Below are 27,500 nucleotides of genomic sequence, written 5' to 3' on the forward strand. Positions count from 1 at the left end.
AAAAAGCAAAATAAAAAGGTCAAATGAAATAGAACATCTTTGAAACAAATATTCAAAATACAGTCAAACCACACTTTCGGCTAGAGAATAATTATGCTTACCCATTCAACACAGATTCTACACACTTCACCAAAAATGCTAACAAAGAAGCCATCTTGGCTAACTAACTTTCTCATTATGTAGGGAAGAAGCTTGCACGCAGGCACGAACTAACACACGTTGTTCACGCCCAAGAAACAGCTTCAAACCAGATTCAGAAGCATACCTGCATCTGCCCATGCGTAGAAACAGGACGTGGTCTGATCTGCTTAGGCAGCGACTTCAACATTGCACCACCCGAGGAAGATATGTCAGCATTTCCGAAGCTGAACTGTCTTATCACTTAGGACCATTGTTTCCATGCAGAAGCTAAACTGATGATCTCTACATTCTAAAAAGGTCACAGCCCATCACGTCCTCTCACTCAGAAAGATCTTGAAAACTACTAAGGCTAGAGGGCTGCAAATTGGTATGACAATCACCCACTCTCCAATCATCAAACATAACAAATTGCAGCCCTCTAGCCTTCGTAGGTTTGATTTTATTTAAAGTTAAAGCTACCCATGATCGTGCACTTGGGAACGGTATAGTACAAGCCACCACCAGGCAGTGGCTGAAAGTTTCATGGACTGTGCATCATACAGCATTATGTGCTGTACAGAAAACTCGATTGTGCTGTAGAACTATTGGCGCATTTCTTACTTGATTATTGGTTCCAAATTTGTTTTGGAATAATGCCCTTCTGTGAGCACTTGGTTCCACTGGAAACCTGGTGTAGCCCTGAAGGAGGCAGTCGGTTAATGGCTGAAACACGTGGCGGCTTAGGAGTGACTCAACTGGGCAATAAGGAGAGGTTTTGTCTATCCGTTGAAGACTAAAGCTTTGGGGGAATGGGAGAGGTGCTGGAAATGTTCTCAATGTTGGCAGAAAGTTCTAGATGCTATGTAAACATTGGCATTTCGATGCAAATAACATGTATATAAATCTATATATATATATATATATATATATATATATATATATATATATGTATATATACTACTTATATATATATACTATATATACTATATGGAAATATATATATGTATATGTATACATACGTATACACACATACGTACATACATACCTATGAATATATATAACATATATATATATAATATATATATATATATATATATATATATATATATATATATATATATACATCTATGTAAGTATACATACACATTTCATACACACACACACACACACACACACACACACACATATATATATATATATATATATATATATATATATATATATATATATATAGGTATGTATGTACGCATGTGTGTGTATGTATGTATGTATGTATGCATACACACTCACATATATATTCATACACTTAGGTGTTATACTTTAAGACGTACTCTTTCTGAAAATCACTGAATACTGTGTTAATGTCAAATAGCCAAATGACTCTATGAGAGAAAGATTTCCTCGTAAGAATTCGCCAGTGACTTTTCTCTTTGGATCAACGCTGACTGTCTGATGCCATTGGCCTCAGTTTCAATTTCAGAGAATTTTTAATTTCAATTTTTACTTTTATTGAAACCTGATTTCCTTTTCTTACATATGAGTAGTTTACTCCGTGCTATCTTGTTTAACAATCTTATTACCGTTTGGGTTTGTTTATATAATAATAATAATAATAATAATAATAATAATAATAATAATAATAATTTATTTTTAGGTCTCTAGAAAGAAAAGACACACCAGAGTTGCCATTTTTGAAAATATATTTTATCATCGATTACTGAGGCCACCTCTTCGCGAAGCGAGATTTCTTATCTCCGAACTCTTTAAAAAGTATTATTGACTAATAGTTATCAGTTATCACTCCTCTTCTTATTCTTCCTATTATTCTTCTTTCCAGCCTAATCCCCAGTCGGGGTCGCCGTTACCATCCGAACGTCAAACGAATCTCCGGGGGTCTTCAAATCGCTTCGCATATGGGACTGAACTTCACTTCGTCATCGCCCAAGCAGGGGAAATCTGACAGGAGGAAATGGGCGTCCATGTCCAGGGCGGCGCAGTTACGGGTGGTGTCGAGGAGGGGTCGCTGAGAGAGCGATTGGTCGCACTCGTACCGCCAGAAGGGCGACCCCGTCGGCACGGCAGTCCCGTCCTGCCATTTGAACTTCTGCTCGAAGTCTTCGTCGTTGGCGCCGATCCAGTAATTGGCGCTGTCGAAGTCTGCTCGAGGGAAGGAGAAGGACGTAAGGTGTGCAAACATGTCGTCAACATGTTGATAACTTATTGCTCACATATCACGAACAAATTGAATATAAGTTGGCGACTTATATTCGTCAACACATGTCTGTAACTTATCACTCAAATATCATGAACAAGTTGAATACAAGTTGGCAACTTATTCAGTCAAAACATGTGGTCAACACATGTCTGTAACTTATCACTCAAATATCATGAACAAGTTGAATACAGGTTAGCAACTTATTCATTCAAAACATGTCGTCAACACATGTTGGTAACCGCTGACATATCATGAACAAATTGAATACAAGTTGGCAACTTATTCATAAAAAATATGTCTTCAACATGTTGGTAAGTTATTACTCACATATCATGAACAAGTTGAATATGTTGAATACAAGTTGGCAACTTATCGGTAGTCTCGGCATTGGCCAGAGATTCGTTCTTCACGTAAGGTGGGTGACGTGTTTACAACCTGTTTGTGATATGCACACGATAAGGCTCTGATGTACTTTATTGCATACAAGTCACCAATAGGTTGAAAACAAGTCAGTGACTTTGTACAGAGGGTGAATCTCTTGCCAATACTGGGTTGTATCTAAATAACGCTCCTTCCCATATAAATTACTCACAAAAAAGTAAAAGCATCGTCACATTAAAGTAATTCACTTAGAATGGATCAATGTTATCAAGAAAAGATCAGTGAGAGAACTGTTTTCAGGCTTTGGTGAAAGAGCAAAATATATTGAAACCTGTGTCCAACGAGCTTGATAACGCTGTGTCATATGAGGCAAGGGGACCAACGCTGTGTCAAAAAGACTAAGTGTTTTAAAGCTGTGTCAGACTAGCTAAATGTATTAAAACTGTGTCAAATAGGCTAAATGTTATAAAGTTGTGGCAAACGAACTAGATATATTAGAGCTATGTCCCAATAGGCTAAATGCTTTAAAGCTGTGTCAAAAGACCTAATTATTCTAAAGCCGTGCAAATTAATATCTGTTTTCAAGGTGTGCCCAAGGAAGTAACAATGTCAGAGCCTTGCAAATTAACTATTGTTTTAAAGCTGTATCAAAAGAAGTAACATTTTCAAAGCCACGCAAATATACTATTGTTTTGAAGCTGTCTCATATTTGTGCCCAGTGAGCTAAGGAGGGACAGTTTTGAGCCCCTGAACATCAGTCCATGAACGAACTCACGATATCTTTTAATGTAGGCGATGATGTCGGCCAGAAGGTTGGCCGAGTCGATCTTCACGAGCTCTCCTCCGGCTCCAAGGGTCCTGCAGAAGAGCCTCATGTTGTACCAGGTGTCCGACACCAGAGGGTCCACGAAAAGGCACTTGCCTCCGATGTCCTCGTACGGGAGCTCACAAACTGGGGAGCAAAAGGCCAAGAGGACCAATTCAGTCTTAACTTAGAACGCCACTGCCGTAAGATAGTTCCTATCATTTTAGGCAGTTTCTGCCGTAAGATAATTTCCAATATTTTTCTTTTACAAAATAAGGGCACTAGCGTTTCTTCACCTATAGCTTCTGCCGGACGTACGAGCAGACATGTTGCTGTTGCTATTGCTGCTGCAAGGGCTGCAAGAAAGAAGAGGGGAATAATGTCAGTGTTTTACTCAGACTCGATTCATTCGCTGAGTAACCTGGCATCGCAATTTCAGTTACTTTGCATATAGTTCTTGAATCTTCCCTCTAAGATCTGCAAAACGGACTTGCACTTGCAAGTGATGCTTGTTTTTTAAGCAATGAAGACCTTACCTGTTGCGAGGGACCGCGTAGCCATTGTTGAGGACTTGAGGTGTCAGAGCGGCTGGGAGCGCTGCCGATATCTGAGACCAGTCTACAGGAACCTTCCTTATTTATATAATCAGATTCGTGAGTCTTTCCCATACAATCTGAAGTGGGTCTTAGAATCTGCCGTGTATTTTTAAAAGTAAGAATTACGCAATGTGTTTCCCTTACTTTACAGCGATACGTAGCTACGCTTTATTACTTTCTATAGAAGGGTAAAACCGTCCCAGGCTGACTTTCCTATGACACAAGAAGCAAAGTTGATACTTTATATATTCTTCTTCTTCTACTTCTTCTCCTTCTCCTAATCCCTAGTTGGGGTCGCAGTTTCAGAAAGCCTCCTACAGCTGTGTCTATCTTGAACGGTATATTTCATAACTGGTTTTGGTTGATGTTTCACTCCGAACCTCCAATTTATCCAGGTTTGGGACCGGCGCTGAGTTGAGCTGGTTTGGCACCCCACCGGTGGCTGGCTAGGTTACCGCCGACACTATAATATTATGAAGCTGACAACGTGATTGCTGGACAACCTAACACGCGTTTTGGTGTGCGCTGTTAATCGTCAGTGGTGTCAGCAGTGGAAGGCAACGTAGGAGTCACAAACAACATTCTTCCGAGGGTTGGGCAGGTAAAAGTTGGAATCGGCTCTCGAATTTTCAAACCAAAATAGTGGTACAACAAGGAAAAAATGCGCCCAAGTTACGTCGGCGCAATCGAGAAGAAGGAAGGAAGGTTACGAGAGTCTGGATGTCTGAAGTATAGGCAGGTCTGTGATTCGGAGATGAGTAATGAGAGAGTTAATCATCGGGCCCGATCATCTGCTCAACTTCTTCGGCATACCTGATGGAAATTGAGTCTTTAGACATGCCTCACTTGGCAGCCAAGGACCTTCCCTAGCATAATTAGGACATCTAGAGGGACCTGGTCTTGCAGGTTTTACGTTCTCTTAATTTTATTTCCTCTTTAACCCTGAATTCTACAGTAGTAAGAGTGGATAATGATTATCCCAGAGTTTCACTGTTTTCCAGTTTTCGCTCTTTTGTTGAGTTCTTAAAGGCAGCAGAACTCGTGATATTTCAGTAACTGATTATATTAATTCCTTATTTTCTTATTCAACGGCATCTATTCAATTCACTTTGATGGTGGAATGGAAGGAAATTTATCAATAAAATACTCATTTATGAATACATTATTCCGGTGACGCCGCAGTTCAAACAAGGTATATAGAATATGGGCCCCACATTCTATATACCTTGTTTTATATATTTTGTTAATGGCAAGGGCGAAAAATACCTATCAGAATGAGGACTGACCTTCACTGCTGTTTTCTTGTAATACAAGTGATCATGGGAGGGTCAGGTCAAGGTCGTAGGAGACAGCCTTTGAATTCCTCCAGGAATGATCTATTCCTTCAAGGACTGCTAACGCAAAGACATCGCGTGTAAAAGACTGGATTTGCCCTCCAACAAAAATTGACTTTCAAACAAAAGTGAGAGAGAGAGAGAGAGAGAGAGAGAGAGAGAGAGAGAGAGAGAGCTGAAGAAGATGAAAATGTCCATCGTATCATTGAAGACACGTGCATAGATTCCCACCATGCTGAAAATACCTCATTTCTCTCTCTATCGGATCGCGAAGGCTAGAACTTTTTTTTTTTTTTTTTTTTCTGATTTCTATTGAAGACAGGACAGTGCCATTCTCACGCTAACGGAATTGCTTGATACGGCTTTGATAGGATGTGTGGGTGTGTGTATGTGTGTGGGTGTTTGTGTGTGTGAGTGTGTGTGTGTGTGTGTGTGTATGGGTAGGTAAGACCTAGGCGTTTGTGCTGTATGTTTGTTTAGGGAGTGTTTTCTGTCATTCATAAATATGTTTAGGTAGACTTCTTTCATTACGTACTTTTTGTTTTTTGTTTTTTGTTTTTAAGGAATTTTAAGATTGCGTTGTATTTGTTCTAAGTTTGATTGTGTTATCTTTTGCTCTTTCATAAATCTTTTAGTGAAATGTAGTTTTTCATGTTTGAAGCTTTGACATTCTCTCTCTCTCTCTCTCTCTCTCTCTCTCTCTCTCTCTCTCTGACGGAATGAATTTTATTGCATACTCTCTCTCTCCCTTCTTCTCTCTCTATCTCTCTCTCTGAAACGGAATGAATGTAATCAGATACTTTCTCTGGTTTGATCGGGCGTAGGTGAGAAACGGGAGGGTTGGGGAGACATCCACCCTCTTCCTGAAAACCTTTTTGTCCGCTCCGGGTGGGGACGTGGTAGCTAGGGGATCGGGAGGGAAGGGGAGACAGCAGCAGCGCCGGGTTCCAGCGCAAGTAACGCTCGCCAACAAGCTTGTCACAAATGAAAGGATACACCCGAAATTCAGTTGATGTCAGTAGCGGAAAACAGGAATGAATTTGCTCTTCGTTTAAATATTTGGACACCACAACTTCTCAAAGGAAGCTATTCCACATTTTAGTTGCACAGCCAAAAGATACAACTTCTCACAAACTGAGAAGCATTAAATCTTGTACCAGAAAACGGCACACTAGCTTAGTGTTGCGAGCAAAAAGAGCTGCAGCCCATGAGACTCTCAGCCACGGCCCAGTGGTGCAATCTGGTATGTTAGATGATTGGAGGGTGGATGATCAATATACCAATTTGCAGCCCTTTAGCCTCAGTAGCTTTTAAGATCTGAGGGTGGACAGAAAGAGTGAGGACGGACAGACAAATAGCCATCTCAGTAGTTTCCTTTAACAGAAAACTGAAACGTGAGTTGACCATGTTTTCATTGCTAGTATCTCTTTCACCTTCTCAGATGACTTGGCCAGTACTACAGTTGTTTGTTTGTTTGTGTGGTGTTTTTACGTTGCATGGAACCAGTGGTTATTCAGCAACGGGACCAACGGCTTTATGTGACTTCTGAACCACGTCGAGAGTGAACTTCTATCACCAGAAATACACATCTCTCACTCTTCAATGGAATGCCCAAGAATCGAACTCTCGGCCACCGAAGTGGCAGGCCAAGACCATACTAATCACACCACTGAGGTGCTACAGTTGCTAGCGTTCTGGTCTCGAAATCTGGGGGATAGAGTTCGCTTCCCCGTCAGGGAGTGAATAGTGAGACTGTCTACCAGAGGTGACCACCTCGAGTGACGTCATGGTGAGGACTTGGGGTCTCCCGGCTGACGTTCGCCGCCCGAGAGGCACTATAGTAGATTCACACCAACCGTGCATTTGATGTCTAGGCCAGTTCCTTACGACGCTCCTGATTGGCTGTTGATAAGCCAATCTCAGGGCTGGAAACTAATTCCTCTCTCGAGAGTTCATATAGGCAGGATGTATAGTTCCACCTCTCCTGAGGGATACGTCTTTCAAAAGTAGCCCTCAGGAGAGGTGGAACATAAGTCCTGCCTATGTGAACTCTCGAGAAAGACTGAGTTTCCAGCCCTATGATTGGTTTATCAACAGCCAATCAGGAGCATCGTAAGGAACTGGCCTAGACATCAGATGCACGGCTGATGTGAATCTACTATAGCCAAAAGTCCTTATTCTTTTCCCGGTCGTCTAGTTATAGGATATATTCTTCTTCTTCTTCTTCCTCGTCTAATTTCTCAGCTTAATCACCAGTTGGGGTCGCTGTTTTTACTTTAGCTATTTTCCAGGTTTTTCAAACATTCATTGAATTTTCATTTTGTAATTTATTTTGGAAGATGTTTTAAGGGCGGATATGCCCTTCTTGTCTCCATTCCTCCCTATTTTCGTGTTATATGACCCTTGTCTGTTGCTTATATCCTAATTTCTGTAGGAATGTGTTGACTGAGGGATTTGGCGGAGAATTATACCATTTGAGGAATAGCAGTTTCTACGCCAGGGAGAGATAGATAGATAGATAGATAGATAGATAGAGAGAGAGAGAGAGAGAGAGAGAGAGAGAGGAGCGAGAGAGAGAGAGAGAGAGAGAGAGAGAGAGAAGGAAGGTGTGGTGTGTGAGAGAGAAAAAAAGAGAGAGAGAGAGGAGAGAGAGAGAGAGAGAGAGAGGAAAAAAAGAAGGTAGAGAGAGAGAGAGAGAAAATAGAGAAGGTGAGAGATAGAGAAGAAGAGAGAAGTAAAAGAGACGAGAGAGAGAAGAGAGAGAGATAGAGGAAAGAGAGAGAGAGAGAGAGAGAGAATAAGGAAGGTAAAGAGAGAGAGAGAGAGAGAGAGAGAGAGAAAGTGGAAGGTAGAGAGAGAAAAAAAGAGTAAGGGAGAGAGAGAGAGAGAGAGAGAGAGAGAAAAAAAAAAACTAACTTCGTACCACAGCAATATATGCAATGAATGACATCTGTAAGAACACCGGAGGACCCATATGGAACTATAAACATGGAATGGACATCGGCGAAATCGCCGTGCGCAGCATGCCTCCATTGCAAAGGGTGGAGAGAGTTTTGTATCACAATGCCCACCTCGCCATATTGGGGTGTAATCTCTTGATTTTCCATGACAATATTTTGTCATCTATGACATTTGTTGCATTATGTTAAAGCAAATTTAGTAGTAGCTACACATTATGCACTCTTGTAATTTCTGTTTACATGATAATACATTTAAAATAGACCTAAAATTTTTAGTATTAATAAGACTAACATTAATAAGTGATCTGTAAAAATAAATGATTTATATCAACAATTGTGTTTCTTTTTGTAATAATGACTGATACAAGTAAGCAATAAGCATAAGTCAGCATAATTACAACTTAGATCCATTGTGTCATGGTGAAAGGGTTAATCCCTAGGTGACATGGAAGACCCAGGTAGTGCATAAAATGCAAAGTACAGCATGAAGACTTTGATACTTAGAAGGATATTAAATATGAGGGGTTCAACAGACTTTAAGGTAAAATTTATTACACAACCTCATGTCAAAGATATGAAATCTCTCAGTCTCAGCACATATTCATGCTTCATTGGAAAGTGCTTTTCAAAAGCTTTTAACTGGTGATAAATTTATTAAGATTTATATTTAAAAATTTGGAACAGTAGAGTAAAAAAGCGAACCCAGGTAAAATGCATATCTGGATATCTTTACTTAAACCGCAGCGCCGTATTTTCTACACACTTAATTTTATTCATTTAAAAGGGACTTTCAAGAGCTTTCCAATGAGCCTGTGTTTATTAAAATCGGTGGAAAATTAAGGACGACAGAGTGAAAAAAGCGTCTGCAAGACTGTGTTTTAATAGCTTAATTCAACATAATCTCCACCCTTTCCAATGGTGCCGCGCAGTGGCAATCAGCGTCAATGCATTTATACGCGCATGTCCATTCCATGTTCATAGTTCCATGTGCCACCTATGACCACAAATGGGAGGGAGGGAGGGAGGGTGAGTGGGAGTGGGTTAGGGTTGTCCATTCCACAATTGGCATACACTTGTAACGGGATACAAATGTATTGGGTGTTCTTGAAATAGGGGAGGTGGTAAACCAGGTTATTCTTTGCAAATTAAAAAGTTCTTAATTGGGTTCATTAGATTAATAATAATATAATAATAATAACTAATAATAATAATAAAATAATAATAATAATAATAATAACATAATCATAGGAGCACTAGGCACGATCCCAAGATCCCTGAAACTGGAATCTAGAAAAACTAGAGGCTGAAGTAGCTCCAGGACTCATGCAGAAGAGTGTGATTCTAGAAACGGCACACATAGTAAGAAAAGTGATGGACTCCTAAGGAGGCAGGATGCATCCCGGAACCCCACACGATAAATACCACCCAGTCGAATTGGAGGACTGTGATAAAGCAAAAAAAAAAAAAAAAAAAAAAAAAAAAATAAAAAAAAAAAAAAAAAAAAAAAAAAATAATAAAAAACTAATAATATGTTTTATTTCAGCTCAGGGCCATATACATTGAATATACAAAATACAGACAGAAACATACACAATCTAGATACATGAGGCATGATAAAATAGAAAAAGAAAATGAATAATCGGCACTTATCCACAAAATAGCTGAGGTAGCACAAAAGCCAGCAATCATCATACTGGTAATAACAGTAATAATATTGGTGAGAAAAAAAAAATGCATTGAGAGTAATAACAGTTAGTGCACATATTATATAACTTAAATTTCAACTAGAGACCTTAGGTGGTTACAGTAGTCAGGTCCAGAGGGCTAAATACATAAATTAAATGTAAATAAAACTTTAACTTGATAGTAATCACAGTAATAATAAAAAATTTGAATATCAGCAATAAATGCAATAATGACAAAAACTGCAGATGACATCTTGCAATACAGAGATTAAGTTCTTTATGGGACAAAGGCCTCATTTTCCCATCTTTCCCACAATTTAGATTTTCTTCTTGCTTCACTCCTTAGGATGCTTTGTATGAGCGAGTTGCTGCTGTTTCTCACTCGGGTTACCAGACTGGACATTGTTCGCCTAACAACAATTTTTAAATTGTCCAGGTGGTTTTCTATGAACATCTGTGTGGCGGAGTGGTAGCGGGGAGTGTTTGTGAGGCGTCTCAGAATGTCATTGTGCACGATGACATTTCATTTCTTTCATAAACTTCGCATGTATTAAGTAACGAAGGGAACATCAGAGAGTCTTTTCATCCGTGTAGTATTGTTGCCGATACAATTTTCGCTTACTCGGCGAGTAAGTCTACAAACTACTTTTTTGTTGTTGTCGTCGTTGGGAGGGTAGGAAAGGTCTATGGAAGAGCCAGAAAAGGCCTGGAAAAGGTGTTTTGTGTTGAGTTTAAGACACAGGAATTTTAGGATAGGATATATATGATTTATTTGACTGATTTATTAGGATGAAAATGCAAAACATAAATAATGTGCATGTTTAATTTTCGTTGGTGAAACAAAGTTCTGTTTGACCGTAGATTTTAGCACGTTTTAATTTATGCGAAATTAGGAATATAATGTTTACAACTTATGCGCGAGGGGAAAATCTTGCACGTGCCTCGTGTAAGATGGAGGTTGGATCACGCCTTGAATCCTTTACAAGGAAAGTTAACGTAGATGATCATGAGGTTCATCTCTCCAAGACGCTAAACCATCATAGGTTATTGTGACGTTTATGAAGAATGGAATAACTTTTTTTTTCTTATTGTTCCAAGATCATTGTTGATTCTCAGATAAACGAAAAAAATACATATATATATATACGTATATATTGTTACACCATATTCTACTGAAGCTTGGACTTCAAGTTAATGGCCCCTGTGGATTTGTTCCACATGAATAGGGTTCATCTTCTTTATAATTAATAATAATAAAAGCTCTGGATTTCCTATTTAAAAGGCGAAATTGTTTTTCTGGAACTCTTCATTTCAAAGCTTGAATTTATTGCCAGGATGAGATCACTTTAAAGTTATAAAGGAAAATAAACAAACGCTTGAGCAGGTAAGCTCCATGGCTATATTTTTCTAAAAAAATGCTAATCAAAGACATTGGATAAAATTATGAAGTATATGTTAATTTATCGTACTTTCCCATTTTTTATGAGATAGAAAAATTAGTGGATCGAAACAAACAAAACAATGAACTGTAATCCTGTTTATTTTAGATACAAAAAAAAAGAAAGTAATTGGATCAAAAATCAAAATAATGCAATAAGACTAGCATAAAGTTAATGCAGACAATGAAACAATTCTTATTGATGTCTTCACACCTGCTCACAAATGGGACTGTATTGAATCTCCCCGACATCTCCCAGACAGGAAGTGTCTGACAGAAGGAAGTAGTACTCGCTGTCCAGTATGGCGCAGTTGCTGTTGCCATCTATGTGGGGCCTCAGGGTGAATGCCCCGTCGCAGTCGTATTTCCAAAAGGGTGCTCCCTCGGGCACAAGTGTTCCGTCCCCCCAGGTGAAAACACCCTCGTGGTCTTCATCTGTGGCGTCTATCCAGTAGTGGTAGTGATCTAGGCCTGTATTGACAAGATGAGGTGGAAAAGTCTAGTTAACAGTGGACAACGATACTGTATTGTATGTGGATTCCATTTTCTTTTCTAAGTGGTTCCCATTTTCTATCTTTTAGAATTTCCCATTTTCTGGAAGAAGTCAAACGCTTCCTTTGCGCTATCAAATACCATCAGTGCACTTCACATGGTGCTCTGTAGGCATTATTGATGGATCATTGCGGTGTCCCTTCAAGAGGCCCCTAGCTGCCACTCCTTTCATCCCTTTAACTGAACCTCCGTTCATAGTTTCTTTCTTCCATCTTACTTTCACCAGACAAAAATCATAGGTATTTTTTTATCAGCAATTTTCCATCTTCATTTATGCACAAACTTAAATATGTAGCATTTAGAACCATCTCAGTCAATGGAAGCTATTCACCTCCGTAACTTTACCTATTGAGACACTAAAAGCTGAATTGTACACTGATTGCTGTTGTTTTACAGGCATATTAACATACAAATGCTCAATATCGAAAGACTGGGCTAAAATACCGCTCTAAAATAAAATTGAGTCGAGCATACAACCACCACTATTAATTATGTAATCATATGATCAATATCCAGCACGCTATTATATAAAACAAAAAATTATGAGAATACAAATGCCTGCTCAGCCGAAAAAGAAGAGGCCTCACTGTAGTTAGTCTCACCTTTGTCGAGGATGTATGTGATGATAGCTTCGAGTTGCGAAGCATCCGGGATCTTGACTAGTTTACCTCCGGTGCCCTGCTTGGCGCAGTAGAGCCTCATGTCGTAGAAGCTCCCATGTTCCAGGGAGTCTACGTAGAGGCACTGGGTCCCTATGGGTTCGAAGGGCATCGTGCATGCTGGGAGAGAAGAGAGAGAGTGAAGAATGAGGTGATTTGGGGATTCGTATTGACTCAGACAGAGTGGAATGTAAAATCTAGGCCTAAGGCCAAGTGCTGGGACCTATGAAGTCGTTCAGCACTGAAAGGGAAGTTGAGGGTAGAAAGGTTTTGCAAGTTGTGACAGAAGGAAACCTCAATGTTAGGAGAGGGTGGTAGGTAAGATGGAAGAAACAGAATATGAAATGAGATACAGTAAAAGGAAATATAACAAGGGGCCAAAGGGGCACTGTGAAGAGCCTTAAGTAATGCCTACAGTGCCACTGCGTGAGGGGCACTGGTGTCACTACTCCCCTACAGGTTGTTTAGATGGACTCACACTCTATGGACCTAGTTTCTCACCTCGTGAGTCATTCAGCTATTGCTCTGGTTATCGCTTAGAGATTTGACACTGTCTGGCATAAGGCTTTGTTGGCTAAATATCCTGCTTATGAATTTACTTGTTTTCACTGTAGACTTGTTTTGTAGTTTTTCATGAAAGTGAGACCTTAGCGATGCAAAGTCACTCGACCTCTAGCACTGTTGCCCAGCGTTCTGGTCCCTCGACTCTTTTCGTTGTCTTTGTTCAAGACTTCCTATACTCGGTTTTTTCCATCTGTCCACCCGCCTGTGGTGCTTGCACATGGCAACACTGCGTCCCGGGCATTAAAAAGTTAAGCTATGTGTAAGTTTCAGGTAAATAAAAAAATATCTGGGTGTACATTTGCAACTGAAAAGTGTTTTAATAATTTACTGTATGTGAATTACACCGTTAATATTCGAAATAGAATATTGTTATTATTGTTGAATGTAAGCTGCCTTTTCGGGGTGGTGAATGGAACAGCCAGACGCTGTGGCGGGAAAATTGCTTCTCTCGCTGTTCACTATGGCAAGATGTCAATTTTATTTGACCACACCTACTCTGCTACTAAGCTACGTGTTACTTCATTACACTTAAGTATATCAGTATATACTTTTAATTTTTATAAAGTGGGCTTTAGCACTTTTCCCGCCACTGCGTCTAGCTGTTTCATTCGGCCCTAAGAAAAGGCAGCTTACATTCAACAATAATAACAATATTCTATTTCGAATATTAACTGTGTATTTCACATACAGTAAATTATTTAAATACTTTCCAGTTGCAAATGTACACCCAGATATCCTTTTATTTACCTAAAACTTATACAAAGCGTAACTATTTAAAGCTTGGGACGCAGTGGTACCATGAGCGAGCACCACAGGCGGGTGGACAGATGGAAAAAAATCGAGTATAATGTACCCTGTCTGTTCCTGCTGTTGTAGGTCATAGTTTCTACTTAATTTCTCTGTCTCCTTAGTTGTTAGTGTCGTGGCATGCCCCTCAGATGTCGTGGGTTTGCGCCTCCCCCAGGGTGATGAAAAATCACTAGCTCTGTATCATGATCAGTTACCGCTGCAGTGTGGGGTCTGCAGTGGGAGGTTGAAACCAACATTCTTTGGACGCTTAAATTTCAAGTCAATGACTCCTGTGGTGTGCTAGTTCCCTGTGAATAGATTTTAATCTACTGAAATAATAATGATAATCACTTTCAACAATAATGATTACATATCTCACTTCCTTCAATATCTTAAGCATCCAGGTTACATGTTCCTGAGAGATCGAGTATTTCACATCGGCAAATCTCACTTTTATAAGACTAAAGCGTTTAGATTCAGCAAGTTTTTTTCCTCTTACTTCTCCTTTCTGGAATGATTGACTCAGTAACTTATCCCAAACTCTTCCTGCGCGTCCTGTCTGCTTTCTACAGGTATTATTTTGGTCACTGTTCATTTTAACTTATGAGCACAGATCCTCTTGTCAGACAGCTTGATAACAACAGTCAGATCAATCCTCTCTATAATATTTCTGATATATATTGAGCAATATCACCAGAAACTTTGAAATTTAGGAGCAAGATTTTCAACTCTAGTGGAGTGATATAAAGTACAGTCAGGGAAAGTTTGCAGAGAGAGAGAGAGAGAGAGAGAGAGAGAGAGAGGAGAGAGAGACTGTAATATTTGTTGGAAGACAGACAGTCTGACGAAAAACTTGAAAAATCGTCGTGAGACTAAACATTGACTCGAAAGTTGTCATGGCTACTGTGGACACTTTAATTATGATGTAGATTTGGCAAGTTCATCGGGGTGGCTAAGCCACTGGGGTCAAAGCACCCGTCATCATGAACTTGAAGCTAGACTTGAACTCTGTGGGGTTATGGGAAACTGAATCTATTTGCTGGCGTTTTTTGCCCAGTAGTTGGGTAGCTCACACGCCGGTGAACTGAAAAACCTCAGCCCTTAAATTCAGACAGTTCAAGTGTTTCCACTCTGGCACTTTAGTGCGTTAACTCAACATCTTTGACAATTAGGAAACACAAATTACATCAGAAAAAAAAAAAGAGTTGATTTTGATTGTAACTTCTCCATCGCTCCAAAGCCAGAGTCTTGATGCTCTTATCTAGAAAACTGCTGTATCTATGGAGTTCAAACTTAGTAAGGAGATGATCAGTAATGTTAGACCCTTTCCGACATTCCGGACGTACAGCGTTTGCTTGCAAATCCATCCTACAGATTTTATTGCAAGCAATCTTTGGAATATTATTCATTTTAATGTGATTTTGAACCGCCTGGGCACCTCTCGATTCAAAAGCAAAATGAATAAGTTGACATATACTTCATTCAAAAGCGTTATTTTTATCAATTGTCTTAAACTCTATTGTGTCATAACGACGACTACCTTAGTAAACTGGGCGGTTGATTCTGTGCATGTGTAGAGCGCAGGACACAGGCCAACGTTATTCGGCGTTACCCTCACTTCATTTATTCTAAATAGCGGTAATGAGTATAACACCTTTTTCATAAATGGTCCGGAAATCATTGAAGAAGATTTTTATTTACTTGTCATACGCGTTTATTCAACAGATGTACTGTAAAAATAGGCTTAGTTACTTCATCTTCTCGTGATTACTCGAGTCTGCCAATAAGTTAGCAAATAGGAACCTTTTACTCTTACCTTGTGCATTCGCTGGAATGCTGAAGAGAAGACCGCAGATGGCTGTTGAGAATTAGAAAAGAATAAAAAGATTACAATAACAATAACCGTACTCGTCTTCTGATAGCATATCGATTATAAGATACAAGATTAGTTCAATTACCATTTCCATATTCGAGGCAATGCTTGATCATGAAAGAACTCAAAAGTAAAAAAAAATTTTTTTTCTAAATGAAAAAGAGTGAAGGAAGGGATATTTGAGGATGACTTTACAAAGCAAAAAATATATAGTTATAGCGTTTTTGTGCTTCCAGATGAATGATAATTAGATCTGATAATTTTTTTAGAATGGTTAAAGTAAAGGCATAAATGTTGATAATGAAGGCTTGTGATTCTGTTTATTTTCAAATATTATTTGATAGAGGTTCGTGGTGTCTAGTTGATATTATATATATATATATATATATATATATATATATATATATATATATATAGTACACACACACACACATATATATATATATGTAGATATATGTGCGTGTGTGTGGGCGCGCTTGTGTGTGTATGTGTGGGTACATACATACGTATAGAGACGCATATATATATATATGTATATATATATATACACACATTTATATTTATATATATATATATTATATAGATATTTATATATATATATATATATATATATATATACATATATATATATATATATATAATATATATATATATTATATAGACGGATAAAAATGTTCTGTAACAACAGAATTCCATCTAATAAAAGGAGCCCATAAAAACACCAAAATGTAGAGAGAAAAGTACTATATTTCAGAGACTGCTGTCTCTCTCTTCAGGTATATGAATGAGAAAAGTTTACAGAAAAGGTGGTATTTATACCAAGAGATCCGTCCACAAGTAAGCCAATTTAGGTCACCCCCGCTGATAATCTTCCTTTAATCTTCTTAAGCGTTGGTTGAATGAACACTTCGTCGACGACATCTGAGATCCAGGCCCCTTTTGAAATGTTCATTACCTGCTTCTCTTTTATTAAGGCCGATTCCATCATTTGACTCTTGTACCGGCAGTTGCTGCTATAAATTACACGTGACATATTCCAGTTTATTCTATGGTTATGTTCATTTATATGGTTGAAAATAGCCGAGTTCTGTTGTCCATACCTAACTGACCGTTTGTGTTGTATTAATCTCTGGGGAAGTGATTTACCTGTAAATCCGATGTAAGATTGGTCACAGTCCTGGCATGGGATCTCATATACCCCAGAGTCTTTGGGAGATGTCTTTTGTTGGACGTTAATCAGGGATTTGGCTAAGGTATTTGGGTAGGTAAATGCAGGGGGGTTGGATTTCCCAAGGGTGTGGGTTATTCTCTTAATCGTCTCCAGGTGAGGAATTTTTATTTTATTGTTGGGTGTGTCTCTGGTCTTGTCTTTAGGGGGTCGGTAGAAAATTACGTTTGCTTTTTGAATTGCTTTCTCAATTATATGGTCAGGATACTTTAAAGATGAAAGTTGCTTGCGAATTAGTTCGAATTCTTTTTCCAGGAAACCTGGGGAACAAATTCGTAAGGCTCTTAAGAATAGGTTGCTAGTTACACCTATCTTGATAGAAATGTCGTGATAGCTAAAGTAGTGAATATATGAAAGTGAGAACGTTGGTTTTCTGTATATGGTAAATTTGTATTCTGTCGTGTCTCTGATTATTAAAACATCAAGAAAAGGAATTTTGTTGTCTGTTTCCCATTCAACTTTAAATTTGATGCTGGGCACTAATGCGTTTAATTTTGAGAGGAATTCATTAAAATTACCCCACTTATTATCCCAAAATGTTAGGATGTCATCCACGTATCTCATCCACAGCATGTTTTTCGGTTTTATTGCATTTATTACTGTAGTTTCAAAGTATTCCATGTACAGATTGGCTAAAACCGGACTTAAAGGACTACCCATACTACACCCGAATTTTTGCTTGTAGAATGATTCCCCGAATGAAAATACGTTATTAGATGCAAACGTAATTTTCTACCGACCCCCTAAAGACAAGACCAGAGACACACCTAACAATAAAATAAAAATTCCTCACCTGGAGACGATTAAGAGAATAACCCACACCCTTGGGAAATCCAACCCTTTTGCATTTACCTACCCAAATACCTTAGCCAAATCCCTGATTAACGTCCAACAAAAGACATCTCCCAAAGACTCTGGGGTATATGAGATCCCATGCCAGAACTGTGACCAATCTTACATCGGATTTACAGGTAAATCACTTCCCCAGAGATTAATACAACACAAACGGTCAGTTAGGTATGGACAACAGAACTCGGCTATTTTCAACCATATAAATGAACATAACCATAGAATAGACTGGAATATGTCACGTGTAATTTATAGCAGCAACTGCCGGTACAAGAGTCAAATGATGGAATCGGCCTTAATAAAAGAGAAGCAGGTAATGAACATCTCAAAAGGGGCCTGGATCTCAGATGTCGTCGACGATGTGTTCATTCAACCAACGCTTAAGAAGATTAAAGGAAGATTATCAGCGGGGGTGACCTAAATTGGTTTACTTGTGGACGGATCTCTTGGTATAAATACCACCTTTTCTGTAAACTTTTCTCATTCATATACCTGAAGAGAGAGACAGCAGTCTCTGAAATATAGTACTTTTCTCTCTACATTTTGGTGTTTTTATGGGCTCCTTTTATTAGATATATATATATATATATATATATATATATATATATTATATATATATATATACATACATTTATGACTACATCCACACGCACACACACACACACACACACATATATATATATATATATATATATATATATATATATATATGTACATATTTACAATATATATATATATATATATATATATATATATATATATATATATATATATATATACATATACATATATATATATATATATATATATATATATATATATATATATATATATATATGTATATATATAAGTATGAAGACAGGAGCAATTACTCAAGCATAAACATATTGGAGTAGGGAGACGCTTTCTGTCTTTAATCCATTTATTTAGCGCCGACGTTTCGTATCAGCTTGATACATTTTCCAGGCTGAAACGATTACACATCAATTGCGTATAAGTAAAAAGATACACACAATGTTTACCAACACCGTAATTAAAAACCTTTTTATAAATTAATTATAAAAACAGAATAAAACCAGAAACACAGAATAACAGTGAAAGGGCTAAGAGCGAATACAGAGAAACAAATTAATAAAAAAAAAAAAAAAAAAAAAAAAAATAATAATAATAATAATAATAATAATAATAATAATAACAACAACAACAACAACAATAATAATAATAATAATAATAATAATAATAATAATAATAATAATAATAATAATAAGAATGAACGAACAAGACACCTACCCACAGCAGTAGCGTAAGGAGAACTGACACGAAAAATTGTTATGGAGGGGGTTGTAAACAAGCAACAGGTAATTAGGCAATAAATAGTTGGGTGGAAGATGACTGGTGGTTATTATTATTATTATTATGATTATTATATATATATATATATTATTATTTTTTTATTTTTTAATTAAATTGTTTCTTTGTATTCGCTCCTAGCCCTTTCACTGTTATTCTGTGTTTCTGGTTTATTCTGCTTTTATTCTTAATTTATTAAAAAGTTTTTAATTATGGTGTTGGTAAACATTGTGTATCTTTTTACTTATACGCATTGATGTGTAATCCCAATTTATCAAGCTGATACGAAACGTCGGCGCTAAGTAAATGGATAAAAGACAGAACGAGTCTCCCTACTCCAATATATACTATATATATATATATATATATATATCTATATATATATATTATATACAATTATATAACTTATATACAGCCTATAAATATCTATTACTATCTATACCCTACTATATATCTTAACAGTATATATATATATATATATATGTGTGTGTGTGTGTGTGTGTGTGTGTATATTATTATATATCATATACGATCACACGCATATGCAAATTACGTATTTGCGTACGTACGTATAAATTCACGGCTTAGAAATAAGAGTTTTCTTACCCAATAGCAAGATTATTTTCTCCATCTTGGCTGCAAGGGTTCTAATGCAACACCAGCTGATAGCAATCTCCTATTTATACAAGAAACGTAAAACGCAGCAGATGGTTCAGATCTCACAGAGGCAAGACTTATTACTTCGAAAATGCTTGGCATATCGGAATACTGAGCAGTGGAGTCACTTCCACGAAATCTCTTCAATACCGAAGTGGAAACAATAAGATGGAATATTTTCAGAATATATAATATATATATATATATAATATATATATATATATATATATATATATATATATATATATATATATATATATATATATATATATATAGCTTGATGATGAATAATATTACGAGCTTTCGAGGTTTAAAACCTCATCTTCAGGCTGAAAAAATGACAAGGATGAGAAATCACTAAAAATTACATTAAAAGGAATTGTCTGATTAAAAGCTTCAGTAAAAACATAAAATAAAACGAACATCACATACAAACTAAAAATTAAAAATTACGAACAAACTAAAACAAAACGCAAATCATACAAAAACAGAAATAAATGAAACCGGAATTGAACAACAACTCGTCCGGTATTCAACTAGCTATCATATAGTTTCATAGTAGGTACACAAAGTGGGTCGTTAGCCATTTTATTATTTTTGAGTGTAGTTTGTTTACCTTTCATATTATTCTTATTTTTATTTATGTTTTTGTATGATTTGCGTTTTGTTTTAGTTTGTTCGTAATGTTTAATTTTTAGTTTGTATGTGATGTTCGTTTTATTTTATGTTTTTACTGAAGCTTTTAATCAGACAATTCATTTTAATGTAATTTTTAGTGATTTCTCATCCTTGTCATTTTTTCAGCCTGAAAATGAGGTTTTAAACCTCGAAAGCTCGTAATATTAAAGAATGTTCTTCCTAGTCTTGGCACTATTATTCATCATCAAGCTAAGATTTCCAAGTAGCCGCCCAATTACTGAGACTATATTATATATATATATATATATATTATATATATATATATATCATATATATAATATATATATATACTATTATATATATATATATATGCAATATAAAAACACCGTATCGTGCTTCTAAGAAATCAATAGAAGGATCCACAGTAATATCCTTGTTTATCAAGATAAAATATATTTATGGAAATATATACAAAGCCTAAAGCTTTCGTCCATCCTCCTGTGGACTTAGTGATCAAGACCACAGGAGGATGGACGAAAGCTTTAGGCTTTGTATATATTTCCATAAATATATTTTATCTTGATAAACAAGGATATTACTGTGAATCCTTCTATTGATATATATCTATATATATATATATATATATATATATATATATATTATATATATATATATATTTAATATATATAGATATATATATATCTATATATATATATAATATATATATATATATATATATATATATGAATTATATGTACATGTATAAATATATAAAGTTGTATAATTCTTGACATGTATTAAAAAAAAAAAATTTCCTGAAACGGGTAAATTAAAATTATGTTTTTTTTTCGTGAAGTTATTTATTTCTATTTTTTTTTTTTTATCAAATCGTTTAATCATTCCTTTTCTCATATCATACTGGTTACCTGTATATGCCGATCTTGCTGACAGCAGATGCGGAAACTTTATTTGCAGTTGCCTCGTAGAGTTGAATATTTTTCTCTTCGTTAATTGATAAATGATGACATCTAATGCTTACTGAAAGCTGCCACACGAGCATCCACTCACGTGTAAATACACAGACACACACACACATACACACACACACACACACACACACACACACACACACACACACATATATATATATATAATATATATATATATATGTATGTATGTATGTACGTATGTATGTATATACATTACACAGTTTACTTACATTTCTTCTACATATTCATTAATTTATTAATTCATTATTTTTATTTTATTTTATAGTAAGTTTTCTCGTTCTCTTCTGTATCTATCATTCCTCGGATATAAGTGCGTGCTACTTGCTGCCCTGAGCAACATAATCAATATTCAGTTATGTCACATTGACCCCGTGGAAGTGTAAGTTTTATCCCTTATACTGCCAAACTATGGAGCGGTCTTTCTCTCATGAGGATGTAAGGTGCTCATCTGTCTTTAAGAAGGTTGTAATGCATTATCAATATATATATATATATATATATATATATATATATTATATATATATATATAATTTACTATATTATACATATATATAATTATATAATATATTATATTATTAATATATATGCTTCAAAATCACAGTAAATGCACGTGACTTCATGATATAATCGAATACCACAGGAAAATTAATAGGCAGAAATTGTAACAGAACGCTGTCGTCCTTTAATGAGAGATTGTCGAGGCAAAAATGAGATACTGTTGAAAAGAAAGTTACAAGGAAAACATAAAGATCAAGAATACCAGATGTTTAATTGACAAAGGGGTAAAAATCAAAGAGATAATCCAGAATAATCGGAGATCTCACATTCACAAACTAAAACAGACAACCATAAGAGAAACGGAAGCTTAGCTATACAAAGCCCAAAAACATCTATACAACAGAATTATTAATTTTGTTGCTTATATTTCGCTACAACTTTTTTTAATTATGAAGGCATCGAGTTGAAGCAAACCAAGACTTAAGTTTAGAGCACTTCCATTATTTGATTTGATGAAGCAAGATTCAATGATATTCCTTTTAACTGTGTCGCTACACGGTATCAAGGATATTGCCTGACTCCCATATTTGACCAGTTCTCACTAAATATTGGTACTGTTTGATTTGTGAAAATGATTTTCCAGTTTGCCCGTAATATATTTTATCACACTTATCACAAGGAATTTCATAGATGCAGCCAGAAACATCTTTAGGAGATTTTTATATAACTAAACCCTTAACATTGATATTGCTGAAAACAACATTTATGTTGAAAAGCCTCAAAATTCTTGGAATTTCTAATAACCTTTCATCATAGGGTAATTTGAGAATGTTATGTTTACTAAATTCAAGTTTGTCATTAATTAAATAAAATGTTTTTCTAGCTCTTTTCCATGCCACATCTACAAAAGTCCTTGGGTATTGAAGTTTCAAGGCAATATCATAAATAGTTTTGATCTCGGCGTCAATAAACTGGGGGCTACAGACACGCAGAACCCTTAAGAACATCCCATAAAAAACAGAATATAACATTTTGATGGTGATTGGAATAATAATGAACAAAAGAGGCAATGTTAGTATTTTTCGAAAGAATGAAAAGGCGAAATTTCTATCATTTCTATGAACTGTTACATCAAGAAAGTTGAAGCTTAATCAGAAATTTTCGTGAACTGGCCAAATACAGAAAATATCAACCACATTACTAAACCATATAACTTTTTGGGGCAAAATTCTTGGTAAGAGTTTTGTAAAAAAAAAATTCCTTGTAAATATTGTTAAGGACAGGAGATAAGGGATTACCTATAGCCATGGCAAAGTTTTAAACAAAAAATTCACTATTAAAACAAAATTTACCATCGTTGATACATAACCGTATAAGACTAATGAGGTTTTCAATATTCAGTTGTATAAATGTTTTTGGACTTTATATGGCTAAGCTTCCGTTTCTCTTATGGTTGTCTGTTTTGGTTTTTGAATGTGTGATCTCCGATTATCCTGGATTATCTCTTTGATTTTTACCCTTTTGGCAATTAACCATCTGGTATTCTTGATCTTTTTGTTTACCTTGTAACTTTCTCTTCAACTGTATCTCATTTGTGCCTCGACAATGTCTCATTAAAGGACGAAAGCGCCCGGTTAGAATTTCTGCCTATTATTTTTCCTGTGGTATTCTACATACATCTATTGTCAACTGGGCCTATACACACACACACACATACACACACACACACACACACACACACACACACATATATATATATATATATGTGTGTGTGTGTGCGTGTGTCTTAACTCCTCGAATTCTTCGCGATTTTTTGGATACGCTTGTCACTATAAAGCCTTGAGATCCAAGTACAAGAAGGTCTATTGCCTCTCATATGTACATACATATACCTGTCGAATTCAGATATAACTATTGGAACTGGAATAGACGCATCCTCACCATCGTAGCCAAATGGGCAATCGTTTTTATTGCTTTTAGGCTGAAATATCGATGTAGACTCTACTGGTCACTTTTTACCAGAAACATACGATTATGGTGACGTTGGTTCGTTTCCCGCTACTGAACATCGTAACTGCTTCAAATTTCTTGCACCTGGATCTCAATGCTTTGTAGTGAGAAGTGTATCCAACAAAAGCGAGTAAAATTCGAGGGGCTAAGAAGGCATTGTGGTTATTAGAATTAATTACACACATACACAAACACACATATATGAATGTATATATATTTCGATTTCTACTTTCATCAAAAGCTGTATTTATTTAGCTGATTAACTGATTGAATACTACAAGGTGGCACTCAAGTTAACAGTCTTCCAGTTTATCTAACATGGTTGGTTGCTCATAGATTATTTGGCATTACAATTACCAAGGTTGGTTGTATGCTAATGAATCAATATACCAGAAATAAGTTAGTTTCATTCACGCTTGACTTTTGTTAAACTAGTTATATCATTTCTTGAGTTTTGTTTTACATAGGAGGTTTCAGCTGTCAATGCACCTCAGGTGGTGTACTGTTGGCTATACATCATGTTCTATGCAGCGTCTTTTCAGCTCTCAACTTCAACTCCTTTCATTCTGCTGTACCTCCTCCTCCCAGAAGAACACCTGAAAGCCGCTCATAGATGGGGCTGTATGGGATCTCCCCAACCTCAGCCAAGCAGGAAGTATCAGGCAGGAGGAAATAGTGCTGCTGTCCAAAATGGTGCAGTTGCTGTTACCGTCTACATGTGACCTCAGGGTGAATGTTGAGGTGAGCCTCGTGGTTTTCATCAGTGGCGTCTACCCAGTAGTTGTTGTAAACTAGGCATATGTGAATCTAAGGAAGTTGGTTCAGGATCAGATTAGTGAATGAAACAGATCAGTTGTGAAGATAATCAACATAGTCTTCCTAGTAATAGCTTAGGTATAATAGCCTAGGTACTAAAAGTGAATTCATGATAATTATCACTGAAGATGAAAAAGGAGTTTTTCAACACCTTTTATTTACCAAGATGGAAATCTATTACCCTCGTAGGATTATTGCTTTATTTAGCAGTTGAAAGAATGGGTGAATTATTGCTTTATTTAGTAGTTAAGAGTGTGAGTGCATTTTGTTTTATTTACTAGTGAGAAGAGTGAGTGAATTATTGCTTTATTTAGTAGTTAAGAGTGTGAGTGCATTATTGTTTTATTTACTAGTGAGAAGAGTGAGTGCATTGTTGCTTTATTTAGTAGCTGGAATAATGAGTGCATTATTGCTTTATTTGATAGTTACAGGAATGAGAGCATTATCGCTTTATCTTGCTGTTGAAACGGTTGGTAAATTATTACTTTATTTAGGTGGACTTCCAAATGATCCAATAGTTTGTGACTACTTGTTAGATGGAGTAGATTTGTGTGTATTTAAAATGAGAGTTTATGGATGAAAAAGTCAATGTAGGACATATGCCTTTAGAAACACCATGTTATTAATTTACAAGCATAATGCATCCATCACTCTTCGCCCAGAGTCTAAAGGTGGTCCTTTTCAAATAAATTTTCATTGTTTTGGACATATGCAGAGGACCCTTACCAGGAATTACTCATAGAAGACAACTCTGTTTTGGTGAACTATTCCCCGACCTGTTGACAAGTGTTCACTTTCCTTTGAAATTTGGGGAGTCTGAAGAATTATCCAAAGATTTTATTGAAGATTTTTTTATATCCAGCTTCTTATTGTGCTGTCTTTTCTTTTCCAGTTAGTTTGTGGCTTGCTGCCAGATAACTAATACTTGTGGACTGCTGTGTGTAACAAGATTCTAGAATTATCATGGTGCACATTTGGGTGTGTTTTGATCAGACCATTTATCTGTGAGCTTCTCTTTTCCACTAATGTCAAACCTGCTAGTACAGTACAGTTCTTCTGTTCAAGCCAACCAGTACAGAATGTTAAAGTATTTCTACGTCAAAATAGTTTTAGCTTAATATTTCCACCTCTGCTTCTTGTAATCTCCAAGTGAAACGTAGTTTTGGAAGCAACCCTCTCAGATATGCTGTATCAAGAATTATTTTGAAAGACAGCCCCCAATATTTGATGCTATAGGGTACGCAAAAGGGAGCATTTGGTGTTCCAAATGACTGCAGTGAAAAAACAAACAAACAAGCAAGCTGAAAAGGTAATTAAATACATTGGACTTATTATTACCTCACCCAACGATTTGGAACTAAGAATGTGCTCTCATCATTTTGCGTCTGCTTTTGGTGGCTGTCCATAAGATATTTGAAGCATTATTATTATTACTATTATTATTATTATTATTATTATTATTATTATTATTATTATTATTATTATTATTATTATTATAACGATAACGCTAAGTCCTATTCTTCTCAAAGGGCATGTTCAAAGGATCTGTTCCTTAATGAGGGGATAAAATTGGAGTAAGGCAAAGTTAAAGAACTTGGACGTCCAAGTACAGAAAGGATCTTATGAAAAGTAAAAGGAAAAATCAATGTAGCGGATACCTAAGTGCCACTTAATCAAGGCTGCCCTCAAGAGATTGGCAAGCCTTGGAGCCTGTTGGGCCTCATCCTTGAAGTTCTTGAGCCCTATCCAGGCCCTCTTCCCCAGCCTGGCAGGATACCTACCTTCCTCCAAGGAAGTAGTCTCTGGGTCGGACCCTTCCCTTCAAGGCTTCCCTCAAGAGACTGGCGAGCCTTGGGGGCTTAGGGCCCCATCCTTGAAGTTCTTGGGTCCTATCCAGGACTGCTTCCCCAGCCTGGCAGGATACCTGTCTTCCTCTGAGGAAGCAGCCTCTGTATTGGACCCTTCCCATCAAGGCTGCACTTAAGAGATTGGTTAGCCTTGGGGGCTGTTGGGCCCCAGCCTTGAAGTTCTTGGGTCCTATCCAGCCCCGCTTACCCAGCTTGGCAGGATACCCTGCTTTCCTCCAAGGAAGCAGCCTCTGGGTCAGACCCTTCCCTTCAAGGAAACCATTGTCGTTTTGACGCGAGTCTTCTCGACCCAATCAACTTTTGGTAGGATTGTGGGATACAATGAAAAATCTTTTTCCAGTTTGTAATTTAATTTTGAGTCTATGCTTTTTTTAAGTAAGGGTTTACACTATAATTTTCCCATTGAATTTGGGTTGATACCTGATTACATGAGCATATGATTATCAGGAAAAAAAAAGAAAGAGAAAAAAAAAACAAAGAGATCACTGCTGACAGCCCAGTAAATCACATTAGACGCATAGATGGATGATCCCGGCCACCAACTTTATCGGTCTAACGCCTCTCACTTAGACCTGCTCGCAGATGGGGCTGTAGGGGATCTCGC

The 27,500-nt window shown here is 36.7% G+C and overlaps 3 protein-coding genes across 3 annotated transcripts in view; all 3 read right to left on the bottom strand.

Annotated features, from left to right (window-relative positions):
* Nucleotides 1-1,809: 1,809 nt before the first annotated feature.
* Nucleotides 1,810-4,126, bottom strand: LOC135217260 (C-type lectin BML-2-like). Its single transcript, XM_064253001.1, has 4 exons — nt 4,058-4,126; nt 3,818-3,877; nt 3,492-3,668; nt 1,810-2,277 (listed from the first exon to the last, which is right to left on the bottom strand). Exons 1-4 carry the CDS (start codon nt 4,080-4,082, stop codon nt 2,018-2,020), a joined length of 522 nt encoding a protein of 173 aa, XP_064109071.1. The 5' UTR covers nt 4,083-4,126; the 3' UTR covers nt 1,810-2,017.
* Nucleotides 4,127-11,618: 7,492 nt separating this feature from the next.
* LOC135217498 (uncharacterized) lies at nt 11,619-20,112 on the bottom strand. The gene is made up of 4 exons (XM_064253449.1): nt 20,005-20,112; nt 15,915-15,956; nt 12,689-12,865; nt 11,619-12,005 (listed from the first exon to the last, which is right to left on the bottom strand). The coding sequence occupies exons 1-4, from the start codon at nt 20,027-20,029 to the stop codon at nt 11,743-11,745; spliced, it is 507 nt and encodes a 168-aa protein (XP_064109519.1). The 5' UTR covers nt 20,030-20,112; the 3' UTR covers nt 11,619-11,742.
* A 7,115-nt stretch (nt 20,113-27,227) lies between these two features.
* Nucleotides 27,228-27,500, bottom strand: part of LOC135217503 (uncharacterized) — a 4,179-nt gene continuing 3,906 nt past the window's right edge. The window contains exon 4 of the mRNA XM_064253458.1: nt 27,228-27,500. This exon is cut by the window's right edge and continues 225 nt beyond it. Within this exon, the coding sequence (XP_064109528.1) occupies nt 27,463-27,500 (38 nt within the window). The 3' untranslated portion in view covers nt 27,228-27,462.

This window comes from Macrobrachium nipponense, chromosome 7 (genome assembly GCF_015104395.2).
Source record: "Macrobrachium nipponense isolate FS-2020 chromosome 7, ASM1510439v2, whole genome shotgun sequence".
Taxonomy (NCBI): domain Eukaryota; kingdom Metazoa; phylum Arthropoda; class Malacostraca; order Decapoda; family Palaemonidae; genus Macrobrachium; species Macrobrachium nipponense.